The sequence below is a fragment of the Brassica rapa genome, chromosome A02, assembly GCF_000309985.2.
Source record: "Brassica rapa cultivar Chiifu-401-42 chromosome A02, CAAS_Brap_v3.01, whole genome shotgun sequence".
In the NCBI taxonomy this organism is placed as follows: Eukaryota; Viridiplantae; Streptophyta; class Magnoliopsida; order Brassicales; family Brassicaceae; genus Brassica; species Brassica rapa.
The window spans coordinates 13,183,233-13,206,686 of NC_024796.2; the positions used below are offsets into that span (position 1 = coordinate 13,183,233).

General features: G+C 36.6%; 5 protein-coding genes and 2 non-coding genes across 11 annotated transcripts; 5 read left to right on the forward strand and 2 right to left on the reverse strand.

The window, feature by feature from the left end:
- The first annotated feature begins 212 nt into the window (after positions 1-212).
- Positions 213-2,696, forward strand: LOC103852928 (probable 1-acyl-sn-glycerol-3-phosphate acyltransferase 4). 2 transcript variants are annotated; one of them, XM_033284325.1, is made up of 3 exons: positions 213-714; positions 1,387-1,964; positions 2,054-2,696. In XM_033284325.1, exons 2-3 carry the CDS (start codon positions 1,402-1,404, stop codon positions 2,628-2,630), a joined length of 1,140 nt encoding a protein of 379 aa, XP_033140216.1. In that variant the 5' UTR covers positions 213-714; positions 1,387-1,401; the 3' UTR covers positions 2,631-2,696. The 2 variants fall into 2 exon arrangements, with proteins under 2 accessions (XP_033140216.1, XP_018512357.2); XM_018656841.2 differs by lacking the exon at positions 213-714 and having other exon boundaries at positions 727-1,964.
- A 701-nt stretch (positions 2,697-3,397) lies between these two features.
- LOC103852929 (pathogenesis-related protein 5) lies at positions 3,398-4,586 on the forward strand. The gene is made up of 2 exons (XM_009129824.3): positions 3,398-3,583; positions 3,676-4,586. Exons 1-2 carry the CDS (start codon positions 3,535-3,537, stop codon positions 4,368-4,370), a joined length of 744 nt encoding a protein of 247 aa, XP_009128072.1. The 5' UTR covers positions 3,398-3,534; the 3' UTR covers positions 4,371-4,586.
- Positions 4,587-5,747: 1,161 nt separating this feature from the next.
- LOC103852930 lies at positions 5,748-10,062 on the reverse strand. Of its 2 annotated transcripts, none has more exons than XM_009129826.3 (6): positions 7,587-10,062; positions 6,685-6,811; positions 6,470-6,609; positions 6,330-6,389; positions 6,160-6,228; positions 5,748-6,069 (listed from the first exon to the last, which is right to left on the reverse strand). In XM_009129826.3, exons 1-6 carry the CDS (start codon positions 7,797-7,799, stop codon positions 5,971-5,973), a joined length of 708 nt encoding a protein of 235 aa, XP_009128074.1. In that variant the 5' UTR covers positions 7,800-10,062; the 3' UTR covers positions 5,748-5,970. The 2 variants fall into 2 exon arrangements, with proteins under 2 accessions (XP_009128074.1, XP_009128073.1); XM_009129825.3 differs by having other exon boundaries at positions 6,330-6,392.
- On the forward strand, positions 9,115-9,186 carry TRNAD-GUC. Its single transcript has one exon. It is a non-coding gene; the product is annotated as a tRNA-Asp (tRNA).
- A 706-nt stretch (positions 10,063-10,768) lies between the features above and the next one.
- Positions 10,769-12,468, reverse strand: LOC103852932. The gene is made up of 2 exons (XM_018656842.2): positions 12,142-12,468; positions 10,769-12,021 (listed from the first exon to the last, which is right to left on the reverse strand). The coding sequence occupies exons 1-2, from the start codon at positions 12,405-12,407 to the stop codon at positions 11,979-11,981; spliced, it is 309 nt and encodes a 102-aa protein (XP_018512358.1). The 5' UTR covers positions 12,408-12,468; the 3' UTR covers positions 10,769-11,978.
- A 101-nt stretch (positions 12,469-12,569) lies between these two features.
- Positions 12,570-20,643, forward strand: LOC103852933. Of its 3 annotated transcripts, XM_033285489.1 has the most exons (5): positions 12,570-13,963; positions 14,573-14,932; positions 15,443-19,563; positions 20,019-20,078; positions 20,180-20,643. In XM_033285489.1, exons 1-3 carry the CDS (start codon positions 13,619-13,621, stop codon positions 15,926-15,928), a joined length of 1,191 nt encoding a protein of 396 aa, XP_033141380.1. In that variant the 5' UTR covers positions 12,570-13,618; the 3' UTR covers positions 15,929-19,563; positions 20,019-20,078; positions 20,180-20,643. The 3 variants fall into 3 exon arrangements, with proteins under 3 accessions (XP_033141380.1, XP_033141379.1, XP_009128075.2); XM_033285488.1 differs by lacking the exon at positions 20,019-20,078 and having other exon boundaries at positions 20,169-20,643; XM_009129827.3 differs by lacking the exon at positions 20,019-20,078.
- Positions 19,880-19,969, forward strand: LOC117132278. The gene has a single exon (XR_004455838.1). It is a non-coding gene; the product is annotated as a small nucleolar RNA R16 (small nucleolar RNA).
- Positions 20,644-23,454: the final 2,811 nt, after the last annotated feature.

Sequence of the window (23,454 nt, forward strand, 5' to 3'; positions counted from 1 at the left end):
TCCAATGTATTTAAGAGAAGAAAATGTTCTTTAATCAACCACTAGAGATTAGAGAAGACAAATTTTGTATAATATACTAACTTAAAATTAAACTAAATATAAATATACATGCTTTTGGAACTACAGATACGATTTTATCTTGAGCATGTTCAAGCAACCTGTTTAATTGCATATTTGCATCTAATAAGATGAAAATAATAGGCATGTGGGTCTCCAAATAAATAAATAAAAACTTAGATCTAAAAGTTTTTAGATCCAGCTTTATAAGAAAAAGGCAGCGTGTTAATTTAATTTAAATAAAGAAAAAGCGTGATTTTCTTCTTTTTTTGTTTGGTACAAATAAAATGGGGTTTTATTTTATTTTATTTTATTTTTTATTAAAGAGGTTGCTTCACGTTTGAGTTTCGTTCAAAGTGTAACAAACACCCCAGGAGAATATTATCGGGTGGTCGTCGCAAAAGTGTCAGCTTCGAGGATTTGTCTTCGCGGCGGCTTTTTAGACCTTGTCGTATACTGCCAATTAGATTGGTTGATTTACGGTACACCCTACCGTCTCTGATCATATCTCCATTCAGATTTGGATCCTTCTACGAAACTTTCGTTTTGAGATTCACATTCATTCATTCCTCTGTTCCATTATAACGTTTTATCCTCTCTTCCTTCCTTCCCTCTTGACCCTCCCTCCCTCCCTCCCTCTCTAACTTACTTCTCCAGGTACTCTTGTTCTCTTACTCGTGTTCTCTGTAGATTTTGTTATTGCTTTGTCGTCCAGACAGGTAAGAGAAGTGTGTTTCTCTTTGTTCTGTCTCTATGGTGTCTTTTTATCACGTGGGATCTGAATTTTCATTAGTTTTGCGGTATTCACAAGTGTTTCCCAATTTGGGAATGTTTTCTTTGTATTTCTGTTTTGAATAGTGATTGTTAATACTTAATTTTGATTGGAGTCTATTCAGCTTTTAGATTCTAATAAGTATGTGCTAAAAAGACAACCATCTATTTTCCATCATTATTCTCTGAGTTTTGAAATTGTAATTATTGAGAAATTCCGCGAATTATAAACTCGAAAAAAGCAAAAAAGAACTAAAGAGAAAGAAGCTATTGAAATAAATATCTAGTTTAGGATTTATTCGTTGATCATGTGAATGAATAATTTCTTTTTACAGTAGTAAGTTTTCATTTTCACTAAAAGAAGTTTCTCTGAAAATCTAAAAAGAATAGTGTATCAAAGTGATCTTTGCACATGATTGTTGGAGAAGGAACTACTTCTGATCTCTGCTTCTTTTTCTTTTTGAGCTTAGAATTAACATTGTTGCTTCTATTGGTTTGCTACTCTCTTGTCTGAACTTTATGTTGGCATTGAGTTTTTGTTTTGGACTCTTTTTAAAGTTTTATCTGGAAAAGATGGAAGTTTGCGGAGACTCTGATAACTTAAAGAACCGCCACTTGACTCCACTTAGGACTCTGAGGGGTCTCATCATCTTACTCATCTTCCTCTCTACTGCCTTCATGTTCCTCATCTACTTCGCACCACCTTTTGCTCTAGCTCTACGCCTTCTCAGCGTCCACCAATCTAGAAAATCTATATCCTTCATCTTTGGTCACTGGCTAGCTCTATGGCCTTACCTCTTCGAAAAAGTCAACGGAACAACAGTAATTTTCTCCGGAGACACCCTTCCCGTAGAGAAACGTGTTTTGCTAATAGCAAACCACAGGACAGAGGTGGACTGGATGTATCTTTGGAACATCGCATTGAGGAAAGGCTGTCTTGGTTACATCAAGTACGTCCTCAAGAGCAGCTTGATGAGGCTGCCTATCTTCGGCTGGGGGTTTCATGTTCTTGAGTTCATACCAGTTGAGAGGAAGCGTGAGGTGGACGAGCCTGTTATGCTTCAAATGCTTTCAACGTTTAAAGACCCTCGTGAGCCCTTGTGGCTAGCTCTCTTCCCTGAAGGAACTGACTTCACGTATACTACATGTTTCCCTCTCTGACTTTAATTACATACGAGTTCTGTGACGTATGCTTAACGTCTTCCTTTTGTTGTTGGATATGCAGTGAAGAGAAATGCAAGAGAAGCCAAAAGTTTGCAGCCGAAGCTGGTCTTCCAACGCTATCAAACGTACTTTTACCGAAGACAAGAGGCTTTAGCGTTTGCTTAGAAGCTCTACATAACTCTTTGGACGCAGTATACGATTTGACCATCGCATACAAGCCTCGCTGCCCATCTTTCATGGACAATGTATTCGGTACTGATCCTTCAGAAGTTCACATCCACGTTAAGCGAGTTCTAGCAAAGGAGATTCCAGCAAGCGAGGCAGGGTCTTCTGCTTGGTTAATGGATTCGTTTAAGTCCAAGGACAAGCTGCTATCTGATTTCAATGCTCAGGGGCAGTTCCCAAATCAAAGACCAGAAGAAGAACTATCTATTCTCAAGTGCATTGCAACATTTGGAGTGATAGTATCTTTGACGGTACTGTTTCTTTATCTGACCTTGTATTCACATAGCTGTTTCAAAGTATATGTTGGTCTAAGCTTCACATATTTGTCTTTTGCTACTTACTACAAGTTCCGGCCCTCACCATCTGTTGGCTCTTGTAAAGGAGGTTCTTGTAAAGAATCAAAAACCCATTAACTCTGTTGTACATACATTTTTTTTCAGACAAGAATATACAGGATGATAAGATTTATTTGACTTGTATATTTATTTGCATTATGGTTGTGTCAAGCTGTTTAGTCTTTGCAGTAGCCACTTTGGGTAATTGATTGTAGGAACTGTGAAACTAAACTCTTGTGTTCACTGAGTTAGAAACAACAATAGGTCATCAACTCTTTGTAGTCGAAAAGTGTTCTATATAACTAGTAAAGAAACTTCCCATCTGAACAAGACTTTGTCAGTGATGGAAGACGCAAGTAAACTGCTTAATTTTGTCCCAAAAGGATGCTACCTTCTTCTAAAGGTGATGCAAGAGAGAAGACCGGTCGCTTGTGCTCTTTAACTGCTCCATTAGATCATCTTTTCAAGAAGAGAATGTATAGAATTGCTTGTTTTATTTACATGCATTTTGCTTGTTCACATGTCATCTTGATTATCCAAGTAGGTGGAAGTGAGATTAGGTTAGCTTTGATAGAACTACCTATAAACTTGCTTTACCTTTTCGGTTGGGAAAGCGTGTTCTTGTGAGGTAGATTAGACAAGAAACTTGTATAAATGTGCACATTAAAAGATTCAAGACATGCAAATAAAACTTCATTTGGGAAAAAGAGAGTGCAACAAAAATGCATAAACGTAAATGATACCGTGTCATTAAGTTTATAAAAGAATCAAATTATAAAGTTTAATTTTTGTATATTATATTAAAAAAATTAAAGCAAAAATAAAATTCATAGTGATAAAGAAGATGGGCTAACCATTGGACCAAGAAGAGTAAAATTTTCTAGTGACCATCACTCATATAAATAGATGATCCGTGACAGTAACTCATATTCATCATCATCAACATTGCATAACACACACTAAACTAAACCCTAATAAAAAGATGGCGAATCTCTCCAGTATTCATATTCTCTTCTTTGCGTTCATCACAAGTAACAACAAAAACAACACTCTGTTTCTCTTTCGTTTCTTGTGTTCCACTTTCACTTATGCCTTTATAACAGTTGTTTCTGTAATATTGCAGGCGGCGTTGCTGTTTCCGCCACCGTCTTCACTTTGGAAAACAGTTGCCCTTACATCGTGTGGCCGGGAATCCTCTCCGGCAACGCCAACACCCTCGGCGAAGGCGGGTTTCCCTTGACTCCCGGCGCTTCCGTAGAGCTCAACGCTCCTCCGGGATGGTCAGGACGCTTCTGGGCTCGTACCGGCTGCAACTTCGACTCCTCCGGCCACGGCACCTGCGTCACCGGAGACTGCGGCGGCGCTTTAAAATGCACAGGCAACGGAGTTCCTCCAGCCACTCTGGCCGAGTTCACCGTCGGTTCAAGCAACTCCGGCATGGATTTCTACGACGTGAGCCTCGTCGACGGTTACAACGTCAAGATGGGGATTAGACCGCAAGGAGGATCCGGAGATTGTCGTTACGCGGGCTGCGTCTCCGACATCAACGAGATCTGTCCTAGCGAGCTTCGGATCATGGACCCGCTGAACGGTGGTATCGTGGCTGCGTGCAAGAGCGCATGCGCCGCGTTTAACTCACCGGAGTTTTGTTGTACTGGAGCTCACGCGACGCCGCAAACTTGTTCTCCGACGCAGTACTCGGCGATGTTCAAGAACGCTTGCCCTACCGCTTATAGCTACGCCTATGACGACGCGACAAGTACCTTCACTTGTAATGGAGCTAACTACGTGATCACTTTCTGCCCGGCCCGTTCTTAAAAAAATCAGAGCTCCGGTTTAGAGTCTGGTCGGGTTTCTCTTGCTTGTTACGCACGGAAAGATGAATATCTTATTCTGTTTTTAAAGATCCTTAAGTATTCAGTTGTTACACTAATTGCAATAATATAAAGGAACTTACAGATTTAAAAGATTTATGTGATCCATTTTTCATGTTTAATTAGCTCTTTAAGCTATAATAAACTAGTAATTATATTTCATGATGCTCCCTTGAAGCTCACACATTCATTTGACTCTTATCTTAAGCTGATTGTGTCGTGCAATGGCCGTGGAGCAAGAGAACTTTGTATACTTGAAAATCATGGGATCACTAAGTTAGAAACAACAGGATGTCATTTACCCTTGCTATTGTCAAGAAAGTGTTCTAACTTGTAGAATCTGAACAAAAACTTTGTCGGTGATGGAAGAAGCATAGAAGGCAATTTTGTCCCAAAAGGATATTGCCTTCTTTATGCCGGTGATGAAAGAGAGAGAAGACCTTTGCTTGGGCTCTTTTAACTGCTCCATTAGATCATCCTTTCAGGAAAAGCATACAGGTAGCATCTCCTGTTTTATTTATATCTATTTGCTTGTTCACGTGTCATCTTATCTCCTTATCTGAGTAGGTGCAAGTGAGATCAGGTTAGTTTTGATAAAACCAACTTTGAACTCTCTCTCTCTCTCTCTTTTTTCCTACCTTTTTGGTTGGGAAAGAGTCTTGCAAACCCAAAACCAAACAAGTCTTTGGTGCTCGTTGCTGCAACATTTGACCAGTCGTAGATCGCAACTAATTGTTCTTTTTGATATCGCATGATTGAAATTATGATTAGTCGCAAGTCACTATTTTATAGTCTTAAAATTTTTATAGTTTAAAATTAATTTTGTAGCGATTTAAAATTAATTATTATGCGATTAGTATGACTAGTCATAAAATCCTATTACATACAAATGAACAACATTTGGTTGCCTAGCGAAGTCACGCTAGTCGCAGCAACATCAAAACGAAGAGGGTTTCTATATTACATTTGGGCTGTCATAATTCATCAACTCACTTAATGAAACCTACAGACCGTTTTCGTGTTTCATAAATGTTACAGCTATTAATGTCTGAAAAAGCTACAAGCGCTTTCACTTGTTCTGGGTCGAATTACTTGATCACTTTCTGCTCCAAACCGGTCTTCAAAACCGGTGCTCCGGTTTAAATTCGGTTGTTTTTCTCTGTCACATTTCTTTTACTTATCATGCACGGAAAGATTATGACTTTGTATTACCTTCTTCTATTTTTAGATTTGTTTAAAGTATTCAGTTCACATTTGTATCTTTTAAAAAAAATTATAAACTATTTATCTTTGGGAAAAAAGAAACATATAACTCAGAGTCTTTGCAATACGTATATAAAGATGGATGCTTAATTAGAGATTATAAAGGCTTCTTTGTTTTTAGGGTCATTGCTTCTTGATGTACTTACATGAGCAAATAACAACATCTACTGTTAACCCAAAAGAGACAGAGGCTTAACTACTAATCAACCTTTGAAGCCACGGTTTAAAAATATGTGACCGTCCGTTAGTCCATTCAAGGGCTTTAGCTGTTGCAGTTAAGATCAGTGTTTCTGGTGTTCTCTTAAATTCCACCTGCAAGCTTTCTTCATTCCTTTTGCAGCTTGAACGAATCCCATTATAACCTGAAGCTCATCCATCTCCTGTAAATCAGAGAAAGAGAAGACAAATTCACAAAGATGTTATAGCTTCTTGACCCTTTTGATTTCAGCTGTTAGAAGAGGAAATGTTACCTGAGACATGAAGTGTCCCTGAACAATGTCAAGTAGTTGCTCCTTTGACGGGTTAGGAAGTGTATCCACCTTACCAAAACAGATCACACATCTTGTCAAAATCAAAAACTCTCTTCCACAGTGAATAAGAGAGTAAAAAAAAAAAAAAGAGATTGTTTTTGTTGACTCACGAGGTTAAAATGTCGTATGTATCTCTGTAATGCAGGCATATCCAGTTTGCTAAGATCAACCTTCTGCAATAAAACCATCTATTGTAACACCAAAAAACTTTGAAATGCATATCCAACAAAAGTCCAAAGACATTAATTACCATGTTCACAGGAGGAGTAATAGTCGAGCTTTTTGAGTGTGAGTCAGAAGATAAGGCCCTGCACATTGCCTTATGTGATAACCGCGCTGATCTGTATCCTCTTTGCTTCGACTTGTGAGGCTTCAAAGTGTCTTCACATGCTGCAAACACACAATCAAAGAACATGTACTTAACACTCAAACATCGGAGAGTTGTTGACAAGGAACCAAGCTTACTCATATCAGAGGGATTCCATTGTGTATGCCCAACTTCGACATCATCGTCTTCTTCGTTCCCTGTAGGAGCTTCAATGACACTAAGCGCATTCCTCTGCAACTTCACTTCGATTCCATTTGTCAAAACCTGAAAAATTCAAACCATTAGGATTGGACTAAAAAGATTGATATCAGTCAAAGTTTGAGACTTTTTTGAGTAGTAAAATAATATGCATTGGGTCATGTTGAGTAGTAAAATAATATGCATTGGGTCATGAACAAATCGTATTAATATATATAATATATATTCAACTCAAGAAAGTATTAAAAAGTATATGCAAAATTTGTTACACAGTAAGATAAAAGATGTATAGAAATGTGAAAACAAATTATATTTTGAGACAAAAACATCTAACCAACTTAATTGAGTACTAATCAGATAGTAACGCAGGGAAGTGGTGCAGTGAGTAATGATCAAATAAATCAGGTTGTGAGTTAAAGTAGCCTAATTAAATCAGGTTGTGAGTGAAAATGACACATCTGAATAAAAAAAATAGGAAGAACAAAACCCTAATTAATATTAAAATTAGTGAGAAATTAAAAAAGCCAGCTTGAACCCACAAAGATTGAAAAGGGATAAGGATTCACAAGAAAATTGAGAAGAAAATACAAAAAGTGAAGATCGTAATGATGCAATTTAGAATAAAGTTAGAATTTTTATGGACAATCAGTCCCATCGGGTATGGTCTTTAATTTTTTTTTGCTTTTCTTTTGATCCATTTTGATTCAGCAAACATCGAACTTACTACCATTGATTTTCTTGCATTATTGAAGGTTTGTAATAATTTCAGATTATGTAATAAAACCCCAGTAAAAAAAAAAGGAAGAAGCTTGGAGGGTGAGTTGATGATTATTGATCTCACCAGCCAATGCCAACCACCGAGCCCGACGGCTTTCTGAACGACGCCTTGAAGACCGACGAGGACAGATTTGGTACGGTTGTTTCCGGTGACGACCACTTTGGTATGACGTGGCAGGACGGTTAGTTCTTCTTCGCTACTGCAATCACCGAAGCAATTCTGAAGCTGAGAGAATCCTCTGTTGAGGACGTTTGAGTTATCAGCAGCTTCCAGCATTTGTCTTCTCTTCACGATCAGAGAAGAAAATAGGGTTTTTTAATTGGTGTCTGAGGAAGAAAGACAGAGTAAGCAGTGAGGAGGGCAAAAGAAGAGTATAGTGTAAGAGAGAGAGAGACGAAGGTAGGGAAGGGACGATAGCGACTGCCTGCTTAGCACGATTACCAATGATATGCGGACACGTGGGTTTGTACTGCAACCTATTTGCACTATGGAAACTGAGCGGTTTTCTTCTTTCATTTTTTTTTTTGTCTTTAATGGTTCCACCTACGGACTGTTTAATCCAGTTTAAATCAATTTTTTTTTTGCTAATATTGTAAGTTAATGGTATGTTTACTGAAAATATACTTCGATGAAAAATTCAAAATGCATTTTTAATTTGTTAATAACATGCTACATTTTGTTGATTCAAACATTTTTAAAAAAAAATTAAAAGGAAAAAAGGTGGATTGAATACTTTTGGTTAAATGCTTATGAACATTTAAGGTAATAATTTGTATTGGAATCCGAATTTTATGTTTTTAAAAGGGTTTAAATAGTTAAAAGAAGAAGGAAACGAGGGCCACACAATAGTAACTTTTGTGCAATGTATACACGCCATCGACGTGAAGCTGAATGGTAGACTGATATATATTTTGTGTAAAAGGACAGCCTTAATGGGCCCATACATTCGTATAATTACGACAATACCACTTTACTTGTTTATTTCTCTATGCTCTCCATGATTTTGAAATTTTGAATCACCCCAGGACTGTATTAAATACTTGCCTCTCATGTATATAACAGTTCACTAGAACCAAAGTCCATGGAGTGATTCGTAAGTCATAACACTACTTAACATTTACACCTATAAAAAAAGTCATTACAATTTTGTAAGTGTTAGGGCAAAATGCAAACATTTTTGTGTGAGTTTACAGTTAATTTTTTGAAATAAATTAAGGAGAAGTTGGCAAGATATCATGGAAATAATCAGAAAAAGCAAAACATATTTGTGAAACAAGTCAATACTTTGGCCTAAAATCAAGAAAGCTATAATCAGGAAAGCATTTGGTGTCAATACACTAAATACTATAAAACTGATATAATCCAAACGTAGACACACTATTATGGAATCTCAATATATTTTGATATCTATACATTCTGTCTCCAGTTTAATTTTATGGAACAATTTTAAGACACCTTGAATCTCCAAATTTAACAAAAGAAAGCTGGTGTGTTCAAAAAAAAAAAAAAGAAAAGAAAGCTGGTTTTGGTCTTTATGATGAAGGTTAGCGTAATGTATTACATAAATGTAATTATTGTCTAGAACACCAAAGTCGTTGTAGTATAGTGGTAAGTATTCCCGCCTGTCACGCGGGTGACCCGGGTTCGATCCGCGGCAACGGCGCTTATTTTTTGCCGAATCTAACTGAACCCTCGGATCCAATCCAAGATCGCTTACCGAACCCTCTGATCCAGTGAGTGTTCTGCTCGCTAGAGTTGTTTAATAATTTAAAGACATGTCACACGCAAAAGCTCCACATTTTTATAGCTGTCGTATTTTTAATGAATTCACAATAAATGAATTATGACGTATATCATATCTCAGAAGTCAGAGCTGCACATTCGATGACAAGGGGAAAAAATGAAAAATAGACGTCCACCTTCATTCGGCAGACAATTATATTTCTGATAGTAACTTTTTTTTGGTCTAATACAAAAGTAACTTTTTTTTCTGATAGTAACTTTCCACCATACAAAAGTAAATATTACTAATATTACAGCCACACATTCTTACTCTTATTATATTCTGAAAAATAACATAATTCAGATAACGCTGTTGGGTCTTGCTGTGGTACACAAATCTTTGAACTGGACAAAAAAATAAAAATAAAACAAAAGCAAATGAAGGACCGACCAATCAATTAATCCAACTTTCCAAAAATATTAACAAGTTTTTTTCTGAAACTAAAAATATTAACAAGTTGCTACTTCATTTTAGAAATAAAGTTAAAGTCTAAGAATGGGCATGACAATATTGTGGAAAGTAAGTAAATATGACCGATCTATAGAAAATGAGTGTTTTGTAACATTGGTAAAGTAAGAAGAATGTTATAAAGAAGTCAAAAGAAATGGAATAATTTACAATACAAACCAGACAGGACAAGTGACCAATTTTCCATGCCAGAAAACATTGAGACTTTGATTAAAATATCACTAATGTTAAAGCACGTCTTTAATCATTAAGAAACTTATTTCACTGGTTCTGATAGAAAAGAACTAATCAAATGGTGTGTGTTTTCACCCATTCAGAAAAGTAGGACCCACTATGTTGACTACCGCACAAGCATTATCCTCTACATCCATCAATACATCCCTTAAGTACAACTTACCCAATCTCACCCTTCAGAAACTACTTCGTGACACGTGGACGGTTAAATATAATTTAAAAACAGATTATTAATGTGAACCCGCCTACTCGAACACACGACCGGAACTCCATCACAGTTATACTTTTTTATTTTTTTTAAACTTAATTTTGATAAGAAAAGAAAGATTCTTCTTCTTCGATTCCAGCGAAGGAAAAGCGTATTCCTCGTGAGCACTAACTTCTTCTTCTTCTTCAGTACTCTGCCTTCACACATAAAAACTCGGACCTTTTCGAAGAAGGATGACGTGGGATGGGGATACGTCGACATCAGCAGGTGCGGCGAGGAGAGAGAGTGAGAACAATCGGAGAAGATGTGTAGCTGCGAAGATATACACTGGTCTAAGAGCCCAAGGTGATTTTAACCTTCCAAAACAAAACATTGCGATAACAATGAGGTGCTCAAAGCTCTCTCTCTCTTCTGAAGCTGGTTGGGTCGTTGAACAAGATGGCACCACTTATCCCAAGGTCACAAATGCCCAAATATTTCAGATCGGATCTTGTCTGTTGATAGCTAGTTTGAATCTGAATTCGTTGGGAATGGAAACAACACTAAGCTTGAGCGAACATAGTGTCTTAATGTTTAATTTAGCATTTTTTCTTACTAATCTCAGTGTGTTATGTCCGAAAGCATGTGAAAACCTAAAAGCATTGTTTTTTTTGCAGTTCTTGTCTAATAAACTAAAATGGGAACTATGTTGGGTTTTTTTTTCTTTTTGACTGAAATTATCTTTAATTTTGCATATTTGTAGTAGGAACTATATTTAGTTGAGATCCACATTCCTTCTCTTGTCTTAATTTTCTGATGATTCACTTCTTAATCAATTGTTCTGCTTCTTGAGCTATAGTACCACTTGATCCAAATCTTTGCATTGTTTCCTTACGGGGATGTAGACCTCCACCTGGTGATATAGCTAGTCCATCGTCTGGAGTCACTCCTTACACATCTCAAAACCAGAGCCCTCTCTCTTCTGCCTTTCAAAGTCCCATCCCTTCTTACCAACTCAGCCCATCTTCCTCATCTTTCCCGAGCCCTTCTCGCGGTGCCTCAGGGGATGTCTCAGGGATTGGTCAAGGCTCTGAGATTAAGTTTGAGAATAGCCAAGTTAAACCGTGGGAAGGAGAGAGGATACATGATGTTGGTATGGAGGATCTGGAGCTTACACTTGGTAACGGCAAGGCTCGTGGTTGACTTTGAACAACTCGGAAGGCATGTTGCTTCTGAATGTGAGAGAACCTATTCTTCTTCATCTTCTTACAGCTATCTGGATCCTTATAGAATCTCATATGTTCTTCACTTACTAACCAAACATGCGACACAAAAAGCCTTTCTCAATGGAAGCATTGGAGAGTTAGTGTCTGTTGTTCAGTTCATGAGTTTGGTTTCAAAATCATTATTTGTAGATAAGAAATGTTAATATGTATGATTATTCTGTTCCCTTACAAATGTTACATTAACTAGCGACTTGAACCTGTTATGTGGCTTGTCTTTGTCAAACTGATTAGTGATGATCCAAAACATATTCTTTTTTACAGAACGTTATATTCTTTATTTCCTTGCAATTCAACACTTTTGTCAAAAACTAACCCACATCATCAAACACCTGGTTAGACAAACGTAGCTGGAAGAAAAGCATAACCAGTGAACACAACTAGCTACAAATGGTACATTTCATAATGGAATACAAAACAGAAGAAAGCTTTTAGTAGAAGTTAAAAAGTAGCTTACCAATAACTAAAAGTAAAAACTAAAGGAAAATTCAAAGGAGTAATCAACAATATTCCTTCCCTATGCAGTTGAGACATCGTTGTACCCTGGGATGATTAAAAAAAACAAACTTTTAGTTTTTGGTTTGGTCTAGAAGCAGAACAATCAGACACGACAATATTTCCATGTCTTCTTTTCAGTGCAAAACGCAGAGAAGCTAGACAAACCTGTGACCATCGCAAGTAGGGCAAAGACACGGGTTGATACAAACTGGATCATACAATGGCGACCACTTTATACTTGCGTTTCCTTTGCATAACTTGCATATGTAAAACCCTTTCCCACGACAACACAATCCGCTTTTCTTCCGTTTCTCGTCTACAGTGAATCGAAATGCTCCTAGAGCTGCCGTGGAAACCACGTTTATGATCACAAACCCACCAAGAACAATGCTTGAGCTTTTTCTCAAGAATTTGATAGGTTCTAGTGGCATCTCTTAATACTGTTATATCTCCTCTCAAGAATTTCGTCGAACAACTTGCCTGCGCGTTTATCCGCTGGGGCTTTTTCACCTTGCCAAACCATCTTCTTCAAGAAACCTTTGTAAGAAAGGAATCACAGGAAGATGTATTATTGGTTGACTGATGCTCCTTTAGTAAAAAATAGTGTGTGTGACCATTTTACCCTGCTCATTTATAGATATTACATACCACCTAAACCGGAACAAACTAGAACCGAAATATCAACCAGTACATCTGCCCAATCTTTTAACTTTGAAATAATTGTTATTAATAAATCGCATTTTCTTTTATAACTCTTGAGTAAAAATAGATTAATCCATTAGAGATGATTGTTGACGAATTAAGTAATACAGTATTATGTAAATGCAGGCTGAATTATCTATTTGCGGGTTACCAGGTGACACAATAAGCATAAATCATTCCGTTCTTTTCTTATTAATTACATGGATTTTAAAAGTGATTTAAGTTCATTTATTTATTTTTAATTTTGTGATTTGAACAAATTTACTTGAAGCGTGAAGGTGATATATGTTCTTTGGACGCCAATCTTCTTTGGTTTCTACTTTCTACAATGGTCCCATTTTACATGAATAAGTAATGTGTAACTGCGCATAGAGAAAGATATTCGATAAAACAACCATTCCGATTGTATAAACTAGATCTTACTCATCAACTAGTTTTATTTTAATTTACAAAAAAAAAAAAACTAGTTTTATTTTATGCCTTCGTAATGTTTTTCTGTATATACACATATTTTTATTTCATTTTATTTTGTGGGTATGAATGGAATTAAGTGTACACATATTCGTATGATATACACAGATTGTCAATTTTCAACGTCCATATATAAGACACAATGGCCTAAATCCGTGTATATGTCACATCAGTATAAGACTATATGAATGCATATAAATACACATGGATAGAGATTGGATTGATCCTCCTGAAATCGTGTTCTCACGATAGCTACGAGCAAGGAGCACCTTAGTTATATATAAAAGCCGGCCAACAGAAAATAAGAAGAATAAAATCAAGAATAGTTGTTTCGTAGTTAATCCTCATGATCCTCTAAAATCTATCTATCTCTATCTCCCGTAATAAAGTTCGGAGAAAGAGGAAAACCCTAATCCTCTCTTTCTCTCGGATCGTTCGTAAATAAACAAATTAATTAATTAATCAATAGATGAAGATGAGGAAGCTTTGTCCGAATCTAGACAATGAAGACGGGTTAGAGACGGTGTTAGAGGTCCCTGTACCGGAAGAAATGTTTACGAAGATGGGAAGCAACGCGACGGGACGGTGGAGGAATATGCACGCTCTTATGAAGGCGCATGCCGTCGTGACAGCAGTCGCGGCTGACATGAGAACGCCAGCGTCTTCTTCGTCGATGAGTAATGTTAATATGCATTTGCAGTCAAAATCAGACAACGAGTTTGTGGCGTTGTTGAAGATCGTGGGAAGTCCTCTTATTCCTTTTCATGTTCCTCTCGAGTTCTGTCTCTCCCGACCCATCAATGACACTTCCATCGTACGTTTATATATTGTTGTGTTATTGTTATCTATTTGTGTTTTTGTTTTTGTTTGCATTTTGTTACTTCCTTGTTACCTAGTTTAACTTAGCATCTTGATAATTTTGTAGGTTTAGATGTAGATTCTTCTAGGATTTTATGTTCAAGTTTCATTTTCATCATAGATATGAAAGTCGCGCGACAAGACAGTTAATTAACAACAGATATGAACATGTATATTGATGCAAGCCAATTAACACCACAGGGTTCAATGTTGTTAAGATTTGTTTATGTGGGTTTATGTCCATTCTAATTTTCCTATCGTGGTTTTAGCTATGGTTTTCTAGTACAATTGTACAAGTGTTTCAAATGTCAAGAAACTTCGACTATTCTATAATTCATGGGATTAGCCTAGAAACAACATGTATGATTGGCAGATAGAACATTCATAGCTAGAGATGAAGTGTGTAACTTGATATAGAGTTTTATCTTTTGTTAGTATGAAAAAATTATCTTATAATCAGTCAGATTTTGAATATACAGTATGAAAAAGCACCTTCGGTCTAATTACTTAACTATGGAAAAACTAGTATTGAGTAATGTTGATGGTCTTGTGTATATATTTAAAGGAGGCGTCAACAGCTAAGTATATAGTGCAGCAGTACGTCGCTGCGTGTGGAGGTCCAGCCGCTTTGAATGCAGTGAAGAGCATGTACGCAGTGGGGCAGGTGAGGATGCAAGGCTCAGAGATGGTTGCTGGAGAGGATGAAGGGACCACTACTACGCCGGTGCGGCTGGGGAAAGGCAATTTTGAAGTCGGAGGTTTTGTTTTATGGCAGAAGAATCCAAACCTTTGGTTCTTGGAGCTGGTGGTTTCCGGTTTCAAGATTAGCGCCGGTAGTGACGGCAAAGTGGCTTGGAACCAATCATCTACCCAACCTTCCCAGGCTCACCGTGGCCCTCCCCGCCCTCTCCGACGTTTTTTTCAGGTACGTACGTACATCTTAAAATGAATGTTGTATTTAATCATTGTTACATAATATCAAAATTTATATGATTAACCATATGAAACTAGAACGACTATAGACTATTGGATTTGCATTGATGGAGTCATGTTCGAACATGTTGTTTATATATAGATGTTCTAACATGGTACCATACATATTATGTTTACAAATATATGGCTTGATTCATTTAAACCGGTTTCGTATATGAGTTAATCTATGACCGGTTATGTGTTGGACACAGACCAGACCACCGATGGACAATCCTCCCATTTGACACTTTATGAATATATGTGTTTTGCAAACGATGAAAAAAAAACTAAATGGAACTAAACCAGACAATTCACACACCATATTAATACATGCAATCAGCCAATCCTAGTTGTATACCAAGAAACTAACGAAATTTGGTTGCATATTGGTAATATAGATAAATGTAGCCAATAATACTTGTCCAACTTGTTACAAAGTTTGCATGTATTGACCATGTGGCAGGGACTTGACCCGAGGTGCACGGCTAGTCTATTTCTAGACGCCGTTTGCATCGGCGAACAAACCGTAAACAACGAAGACTGTTTCGTCTTAAAGGTAGAGACACCGGCAGATATTCTCAAGGCGCAGTGTTCGCCTAATACGGAGGTGATCCACCACACGGTGTGGGGTTACTTCAGCCAACGGACGGGACTTCTCGTGAAATTCGGTGACACAAAGCTCGTGAGAGTCAAATCCGCTAGGGGCAAGAGCGACGGTGTATTTTGGGAGACAAGCATGGAGTCAATCATTGACGACTACAAGTACGTTGACTCGGTTAACATAGCACACGGTGGTCGAACGTTGACCACGCTTTATCGTTATGGAGGAGCTGTTAACCACCGGAGACGAATAGAGGAGAAATGGACGATTGAGGAAGTGGATTTTAATATTTGTGGTTTGTGTTTGGAGAGCTTCTTGCCACCGTCGGATATGAACAATGATCATTAGCTACGGTCGAGATCGTTACCCTCTTCTCTGATCTATCTTTCGTTGTTAGAATATTGGTTTGGTTTTGAAAGTTAGGTTTCTTAAAAAAAATGGAGATACACTTGAGATTTGGTATACGTGGGAGGGAGTGGTTTTGATTTTTGTCTACAGAAATAGAGGATGTAAATGAAACGTAATTGTAAAATATATATTTTCCAATCGACATCATGTTTTTTTTGTTTGTTTGTTTACACCCAAACGACAAATCAGCTTAATTAGTAACTACAGTTAAGCTGATTGGCTTTACCTACATGCATAAACAAAAACAGTGTGTTAATTCATTTTTGGTTTATATGTACTTTCTTTAGCATTATCTGTTAGTTACTTCTATGGCCTTGATTGGTAGAGCATTAACATTAGCAGTATGCTATAGAAGTATAGAAGCAGTATGCTGCAAGAGCTGTATGTTTTTGCTAAACTGTTTGATAAGATGATTGGTAGAGCAGTATGAGTATGTTATTTAAAATTATTATAAAAATTAGTATATAATATATAATATATTTATTTTTAATGAATATATTTCTAATATATATAAAAATATATTAACTTATAAAATTAAAAAATAATATAATTTATTTATTTTATTTAATAATTTTAAAATTATGCTTATATCGAAAAATTTTATTTTAAAATAAATTTTATAATTAAAATATCTATTTTTAAAAATAATATTTCACATTTAAAATAAATTAAATTATATAAATTAATTTATATTTTAAATGTGAAATACTATTAAAAAAAATATTTATTGTAAATTAATTTTAGAAATCAAAATTTTATTTTCTAGATATAAAAGTAATTTTATGATATTATTTAAGAAAATAAATAAATTAATTATATATTTTTATTAGTTTTATAAATTATGAATGCAAATGCACTTCTAAAAGCTTCATATGAGAGCATTGGCCAGAAAGCATGTGAAGAGCATTAGCATTTAGTAAATGCTTTTTTAAATGCTTTTGTAACAATTATTGATTGGATACTGTAGAACATAATGCTAATGATAATGCTCTACTAATCAAGGCCTATGTATCATGATATATATAGAACTTCAATCTTTATTCCAAATTAACAAAAAATGTTTTTAGAGCAACTCCAATGGTGTTACCCACCATTAGAATCTTTAGTAATATAATAATGTTTTTTTTTGAATAGTTAAGGACTCTAATCATAATTGTAGGTCCAATGGTGTTATCCAATATGGAATCCTTATATATATATATATATATATATATATATTTTTTTTTTGAATTGAATCTTAGAAATTTAGATTTATTAAATTTTAAATTAAAAATTTTCATTTATTGAATGACTACTCGAGATAATGACTTTGGTCGCGTGTTTTTTCTCTCCCCTTACGAAAGACAACCCTAAACCCGAACCAATCCCGTTACGCCAGCACATTAAGGACTTGGTCCTTCTTCTCCTTAATTAAGGATTTATCCTTAGCTTTCCCGTTTTTTTTAATGTTTTTTAATCCTAAAACGCTAAGGATTAACGCTAAGGATTAGCTAAAATCCCGCGTTGCACATGCTCTTAGGTCCGTAAAAATTCTTAGAAACCAGATAACTCTCTCTCCTCCCCCATCGCTCCAGCCTCTCTCTTAATTAACAAAGCTTTCAAGTCAGGTCCGGTGTCCGGCGGCGCGTGAGAGCGGGTGCCGGCGCTGGAGCTCCCTTTTCTCCTTCCTCGTTTTACTCTTTGCTTCTTCTTCAGCCTCGCTCCTTTATCGTTTTGTGTCTGGTTCTGGGTTGGCGTACATCTACGGCTTTGTTCTCCGCTCGCGAGGAGTGTCAGATCCGACGGTAGTTCGGCCCTTCCTGGAGGCAGCACGCGGTGGAGTAGTTTGGGGTTTTGACGGAGGAGTCGGCTTTTCAGGGTTGGTGAGTAGATCATGTTTCCCCTTTCAGATCTCTCTCTGTTGGTCTTGGTGCTCGAGATTCGGCGTGGAGGTCTCCCCTCTGCTCCGGCTTGTGGTGATTCGCGGGTCTATGGAGGTGGTTATCAGGTTAGCTTGGTGGTTCTCGCGGTCTGTTGCGGCGTCGTGGAGGCTCAGTCTACCTAAGTGAACCCAAGTTAGCTCCGGTGAGTTTCTCGGAGGCGAGTCGCGTACTGCGGTATGCAGTCGGTAGTGGTGCCCAGTCCAGTTCCTATTCGTGAGGCTCTCTTTTTAACTCGAATTCCAGTCGTCTATGGCTGGTTGATGTGTTCTTGGGAGATCCTTCTAGCTTTGGATCTCCGTATCTCGTCTTCGTCTTGGGCCTCTTAGGATGTGGCGACGGTCTTGTTCTCTGGAGGTTTTGGTCTCATTGGTTCTTATGTTCTCGTCTTCCTCTGTTGACACTGGAGGTTGGATCATTCATGTCACTCTCCATCGTTCTTTGGTTCTCAAAGGCGACAGCCGGTGTAGCGAGTTCTGCGTCATTGCTTTCTTCAGTGTCTCGGTTGGCTAGGGACATATCCCAGTTCTGATTGGGTTCCTTGACCCTGCCAGTAGTGTCGTTGGCTGGTTGTGTGCAGGTTTAGAGACTTTCCTAGGCAAAGTGTGGCTTCTGAGATCAGGCCCGACTTTGGTGTCGAAGGTGAGTGTCAGTGGGGTTCGTACAACTCTCCTCAGGTATGGGTGTTCTCGTCCCTTCTCTCCTTCTGATGTCTTGCGCGTAATCGACAAGGAAAAATGCAAACTTGGCAAGAACACCGACTAACAGCTACTTCAGGCGACGTCTCGGGAACTCCGGCGTCAGAGGCAACGAAGTAAAACCCACCTTCCCGGGGTTAACTTCAATAGAAGAGAACGGTCATCAGTAGTCTAGTGATTACTAAGCAATCTAGCAGAACGCGTCGGATAGGTGGTATTGCGAAACTAGAAATTGTAAACATATTGATCTAGATCATTTTGTTCGAGTCTGGTTTGTATTCGACTTTGATGTCCGTTCGGGATTGATTTATATAATTAAAAAAATTAAAAAAAAAAACATGTTTTCAACATTGAGTTATCTATTACAAATTTTGAGAATTACTTTGCAACCAACAAATCTGTATAATTAATTATAAAGATTCAAGTTTAATGGTCTTATTTGTATTATAATGAGTCGTTTACAAAAAAATTATGCTAATGGTTGTACTTACACCATATTGAAAATCTCATGTAAGTTATAATTAATCACAGTTTTTGTAATTCGAACCTCAGACATTGTCCAATGTATGAACATAAACAAATTCTTAATCAAAACTTAAATCAAACCTTGAACTAAAAGATTTCCACTGTTAACAAAATATGTTAGTCGGCAAAAAAGAGACTGATCAGCCTTAAATGATTAGAGAGTGTAAGACCATCATTAAGCAGTATGGATGGAGTCGAACTGTAGAAATCCTAGAGACATGAATTAAAAGAACAAAATTTCTAGATAAGTCAAGTACCCTAATGACTAAACTAAAACGGGCCGTATTATTGATCTCTGGCCCATTATAATAACCCGGTTAAAAGGGAACCCCTAGATGGCGAGAAGGATCTCGCTAATTTAAATAATAACGATGAACTCCAGTTTTGAAAGTAGAATCTATCTAACACTTTCATCACCACTCACCAGCAGCAGGTTCTTTCCGCGCCTTTGAGTGTATTGATTTGTTTATGTTTTTTGTTCTTGAATATTGATTGATTTTCCTATTTATATTTTTTGTATTATTGTTCGAGTTTTTTTAGTGAATCTTAATGCATCTGTTTACCCACTTTTCTAACCAAAGTGAGTAAAATCACGAAGAATGGTAGAGAGGTTAAGAACGGATGCAGAGATCGAAACGGTTATCTTACCAACCCATTGCGTAATTTTTCTCTTTGCTTTGGCGTCAAATGAATCGACCGAAACTTCTCCTTTTAATTTAGAGTTTTTTTTTTAAATTAGCGTAATTTTAGATGGCAGATGAAGAATTGATTAATTTATGCTTAAAAACGCAGAATAATAGTGTTTGACAAACAATCTCCGCTTATTATCTGATGCCAATGTCTTTATCAAAATTAGAATTTTAAATAGTTTTGTTTTGTAATGGGAAGAAACAATGATGAGATACTAGCAGACGGGCGGTCTGAATTGATGCCACCCGTTTAGTTTTGGTATAATATTTTTTTTTTAAAGAAATAATAATAATTCGGATCCAAACTGAAAACACGTTTTTGTGTCACTGATTACATCTGAATCACAAGGTATTACTCAGATCTTCCGATGAAGCTTCTGCGAACAACGACGACGACGGGAGAGTTATTCTGGGGATACTTCTTCGAGATAATTGGTTCCGTATCCTTCTTCGGATTCGTCTTTGCAGTCATCGCTTCAACTTTGCTACCGCTCTCTCAAAATCCCTTAAACCAAGGTCTGAAGAATGATAGGTACTACTACTGCTTCTTGGTCCCCTTGACTATACCTGTTATAACGGTTGCCGTCTACTTTCATTGGCTAAGCATGAAGCTCTTCAAGCACGCCTGATACATCCCATTAGAATTTGTGAATTTCAATTTCACTCTCTCAGCTTGATGAAAGCTAATTTGATGAGAGTGTATATGCATTCTTCTAGAGTTTTGATGTATTCAGATGAAATTAGATTTTTCAATTTTATGTGGTTATCTGTTTATGCTCAATCCATTTGATGATAAATATGCAAGAATGACGTTTGAAATTTAATGTTTTTAACTCAACTAAGCTTAGAACTCACATGAATGACGTTTATGGCGAAATTAATAGGGATTTTTGCAAAATTGACCTACAACTTAAAGTCAAACACAAAACTAACCTCCCTTTTTTCTGAAAATTGGTTTTGCCCTATTCACCCCACAAGTTCATATAATTTACGAAAATGCCATCAATTTTTTTTTTTTTTTTCGAAAATGACATTTTTACTCTCTCACCATCATCATCTTCAAGTAATTACAAGATTACCATTGTCATCAATACCACAACCACCATGAACAAGCAATTTGAAGCTCTTAATGCTTCCAAAATCGATTTACCCTTCTTCTTTTTCCATTCTTGTGAACTAAACATAACATATCTCTCACTTTCTCTCTACAATGAGCTAAAAAACCCAAGATTTTGATTCTAAAATTTTTATGGTTCATAGAGTCATAGAAGCTAACGATTATGGGTGGGTGACTTTCGTTTGTGATTCTGTGTGCTTGGAGAAGCCTTATGTATGCTAAGGAACTTATCTCACCAATTTAAGGTATGACATCGAGTTTTTTTCCAGATCTGTTCGTCAGACGACTTACTTGGGAAGTCGTCTGGCTGTAGACGACTTACCTTTCAGTCGTCTGACTGTAGACGACTTACCTGGAAGTCGTCTGGTCAACGCAGAGGTTATTTTTGCAATTGACTTTGAAAACTGTAACCTGAGACGGCTGAAAGTTAAGTCGTCTACTATTGTTTGGTTTCAAAAAAAATTCCAAAGAACCTAGACGACTTACATTTCAGTCGTCATAGGTTAGTTTTGCATTTGACTGGATAATTTCAGAAGTTTGACTTCCCCAGACGACTTACATTTCAGTCGTCTGGCGAAAATTAAAATAATAATATTTTTTTTAAAGTAAACGACTTACAATTAAGTAGTCATAGGTTAGTTTTGCAATTGAAAAAAAAAACTTCAAGATTTAATTATACACAGACGACTTATAATTCAGTCGTCCACCAGACGACTTAATTGTAAGTCGTCGAGGACTTTTTTCCGAGATTCTGGTCAAACCTCGTAAATCCTGGACGACTTACATTTCAGTCGTCTCGTGGACGACTGAATTATAAGTCGTCTGTATATAATTAAATCTTGAAGTTTTTTTTTTCAATTGCAAAACTAACCTATGACGACTTAACTGTAAGTCGTCTACTTTTAAAAAAATATTATTATTTTAATTTTTACTAGACGACTGAAATGTAAGTCGTCCAAAAAGTCAAACTTCTGAAATAATCCAGTCAAATGCAAAACTAACCTCTGACGACTGAAATGTAAGTCGTCTAGCTTTTTTGGAGTTTTTTTTTAACCAAACAATAGTAGACGACTTAACTTTCAGTCGTCCGAAATAACAGATTTCAAAGTCAATTGCAAAAATAACCTCTGCGTTGACCAGACGACATATAGTTTAGTCGTCTAGACAACTTAGATTGAAGTAATCCGCGTCTTCTCCACTAGTTTTTAAGTCTTCTACGTTAGTTTTTGAATAACTTGTATTTTTAAGAGTGATAAGTAACTTCAAGATATGTAAAACTCATATTTACAAAATATGTTCTCTCCCTTAGTTTTACTAAATTTGACTAAGTTTTTCAATGCAAACTTATAAAAAATATGATATGCTTTGACTAGTTACTATTGTTTGTTTCCATCTCTTACCAAAATTCTTGTTTATTAAGATGAGAAAAAGGCCATTGGAGTTTATTATTGCATATGAGAGATCCAAAGATAAGAAAAAGGCTACTGAAGTCTATTATTTCATTGATTTGTAAATGTGTAAACACATTGTTAGCACATTTAATACATCTTGGAAAACATTATTACTGATTTTACAAAAAATTCACAACTAAAAGAGTATACATGCAATTCACAAAACAGACCACAAACAAAACTATTATAGATCATTCATCTACAAAGACAAGCTTGGATTCCACTTGAGTAGACAAGACCAGACAACTTTTAAGAAGTCCAGACGACTTCTAAGAAGTCCAGACGACTTCCAGGAAGTTCAGACGACTTTGCCAGAAGACTTTTAGGAAGTTCAGACGACTTCCAGACGACTTTACAGGAAGTCCAGACGACTTCCAGACGACTAACAAGTAAGTCGTCCCAGAAGTCTTCCAGATCTGAAAAACCTGCATATTAAATCCAGATCTGAAAAACCTGCATATTCAAAAACGTTCAAATGGCTTAAAAACAGAAAAAATGAATGGAAGATTAGATAAATCTACCTTTACAGAACACACAAAAATACATATCTAAAAATAATAGATCTACCTTTAAATTAGTGGAAGATGAGTACCATCTAATTAAAAACCTGCAAAAAAAAAAATAGATTAGTAACAAAGACATGAGACAAAATTGAAAAATTCATATAAAGTTTGGTGTTTTCAAGTAAAAGAGATTAGAGTGGGTTTGGAAAGTTTTAGTTTGGGAAAAAAGTAAGAACTTTATACAACAAGAAGTTACCAAATGAAGAAAAATCAGACATAAGAACTTACCAAAACGCTCAGAAAAATCAAGACGACTTCCTAGAAGTCCAGACGACTTCCTAGAAGTCCAGACGACTTCCTGGAAATCCAGACGACTTCCTGGAAGTCCAGACGACTTCCTGGAAGTCCAGACGACTTCCTGAAAGTCCAGACGACTTTGTCAGAAGACTTCCAAGAAGTCCAGACGACTTCCAGATGACTTCCAGACGACTAACAGGTAAGTCGTCCCAGAAGTCTTCCAGATCTGAAAAACCTGCACATCAAATCCAGATCTGAAAAACCTGC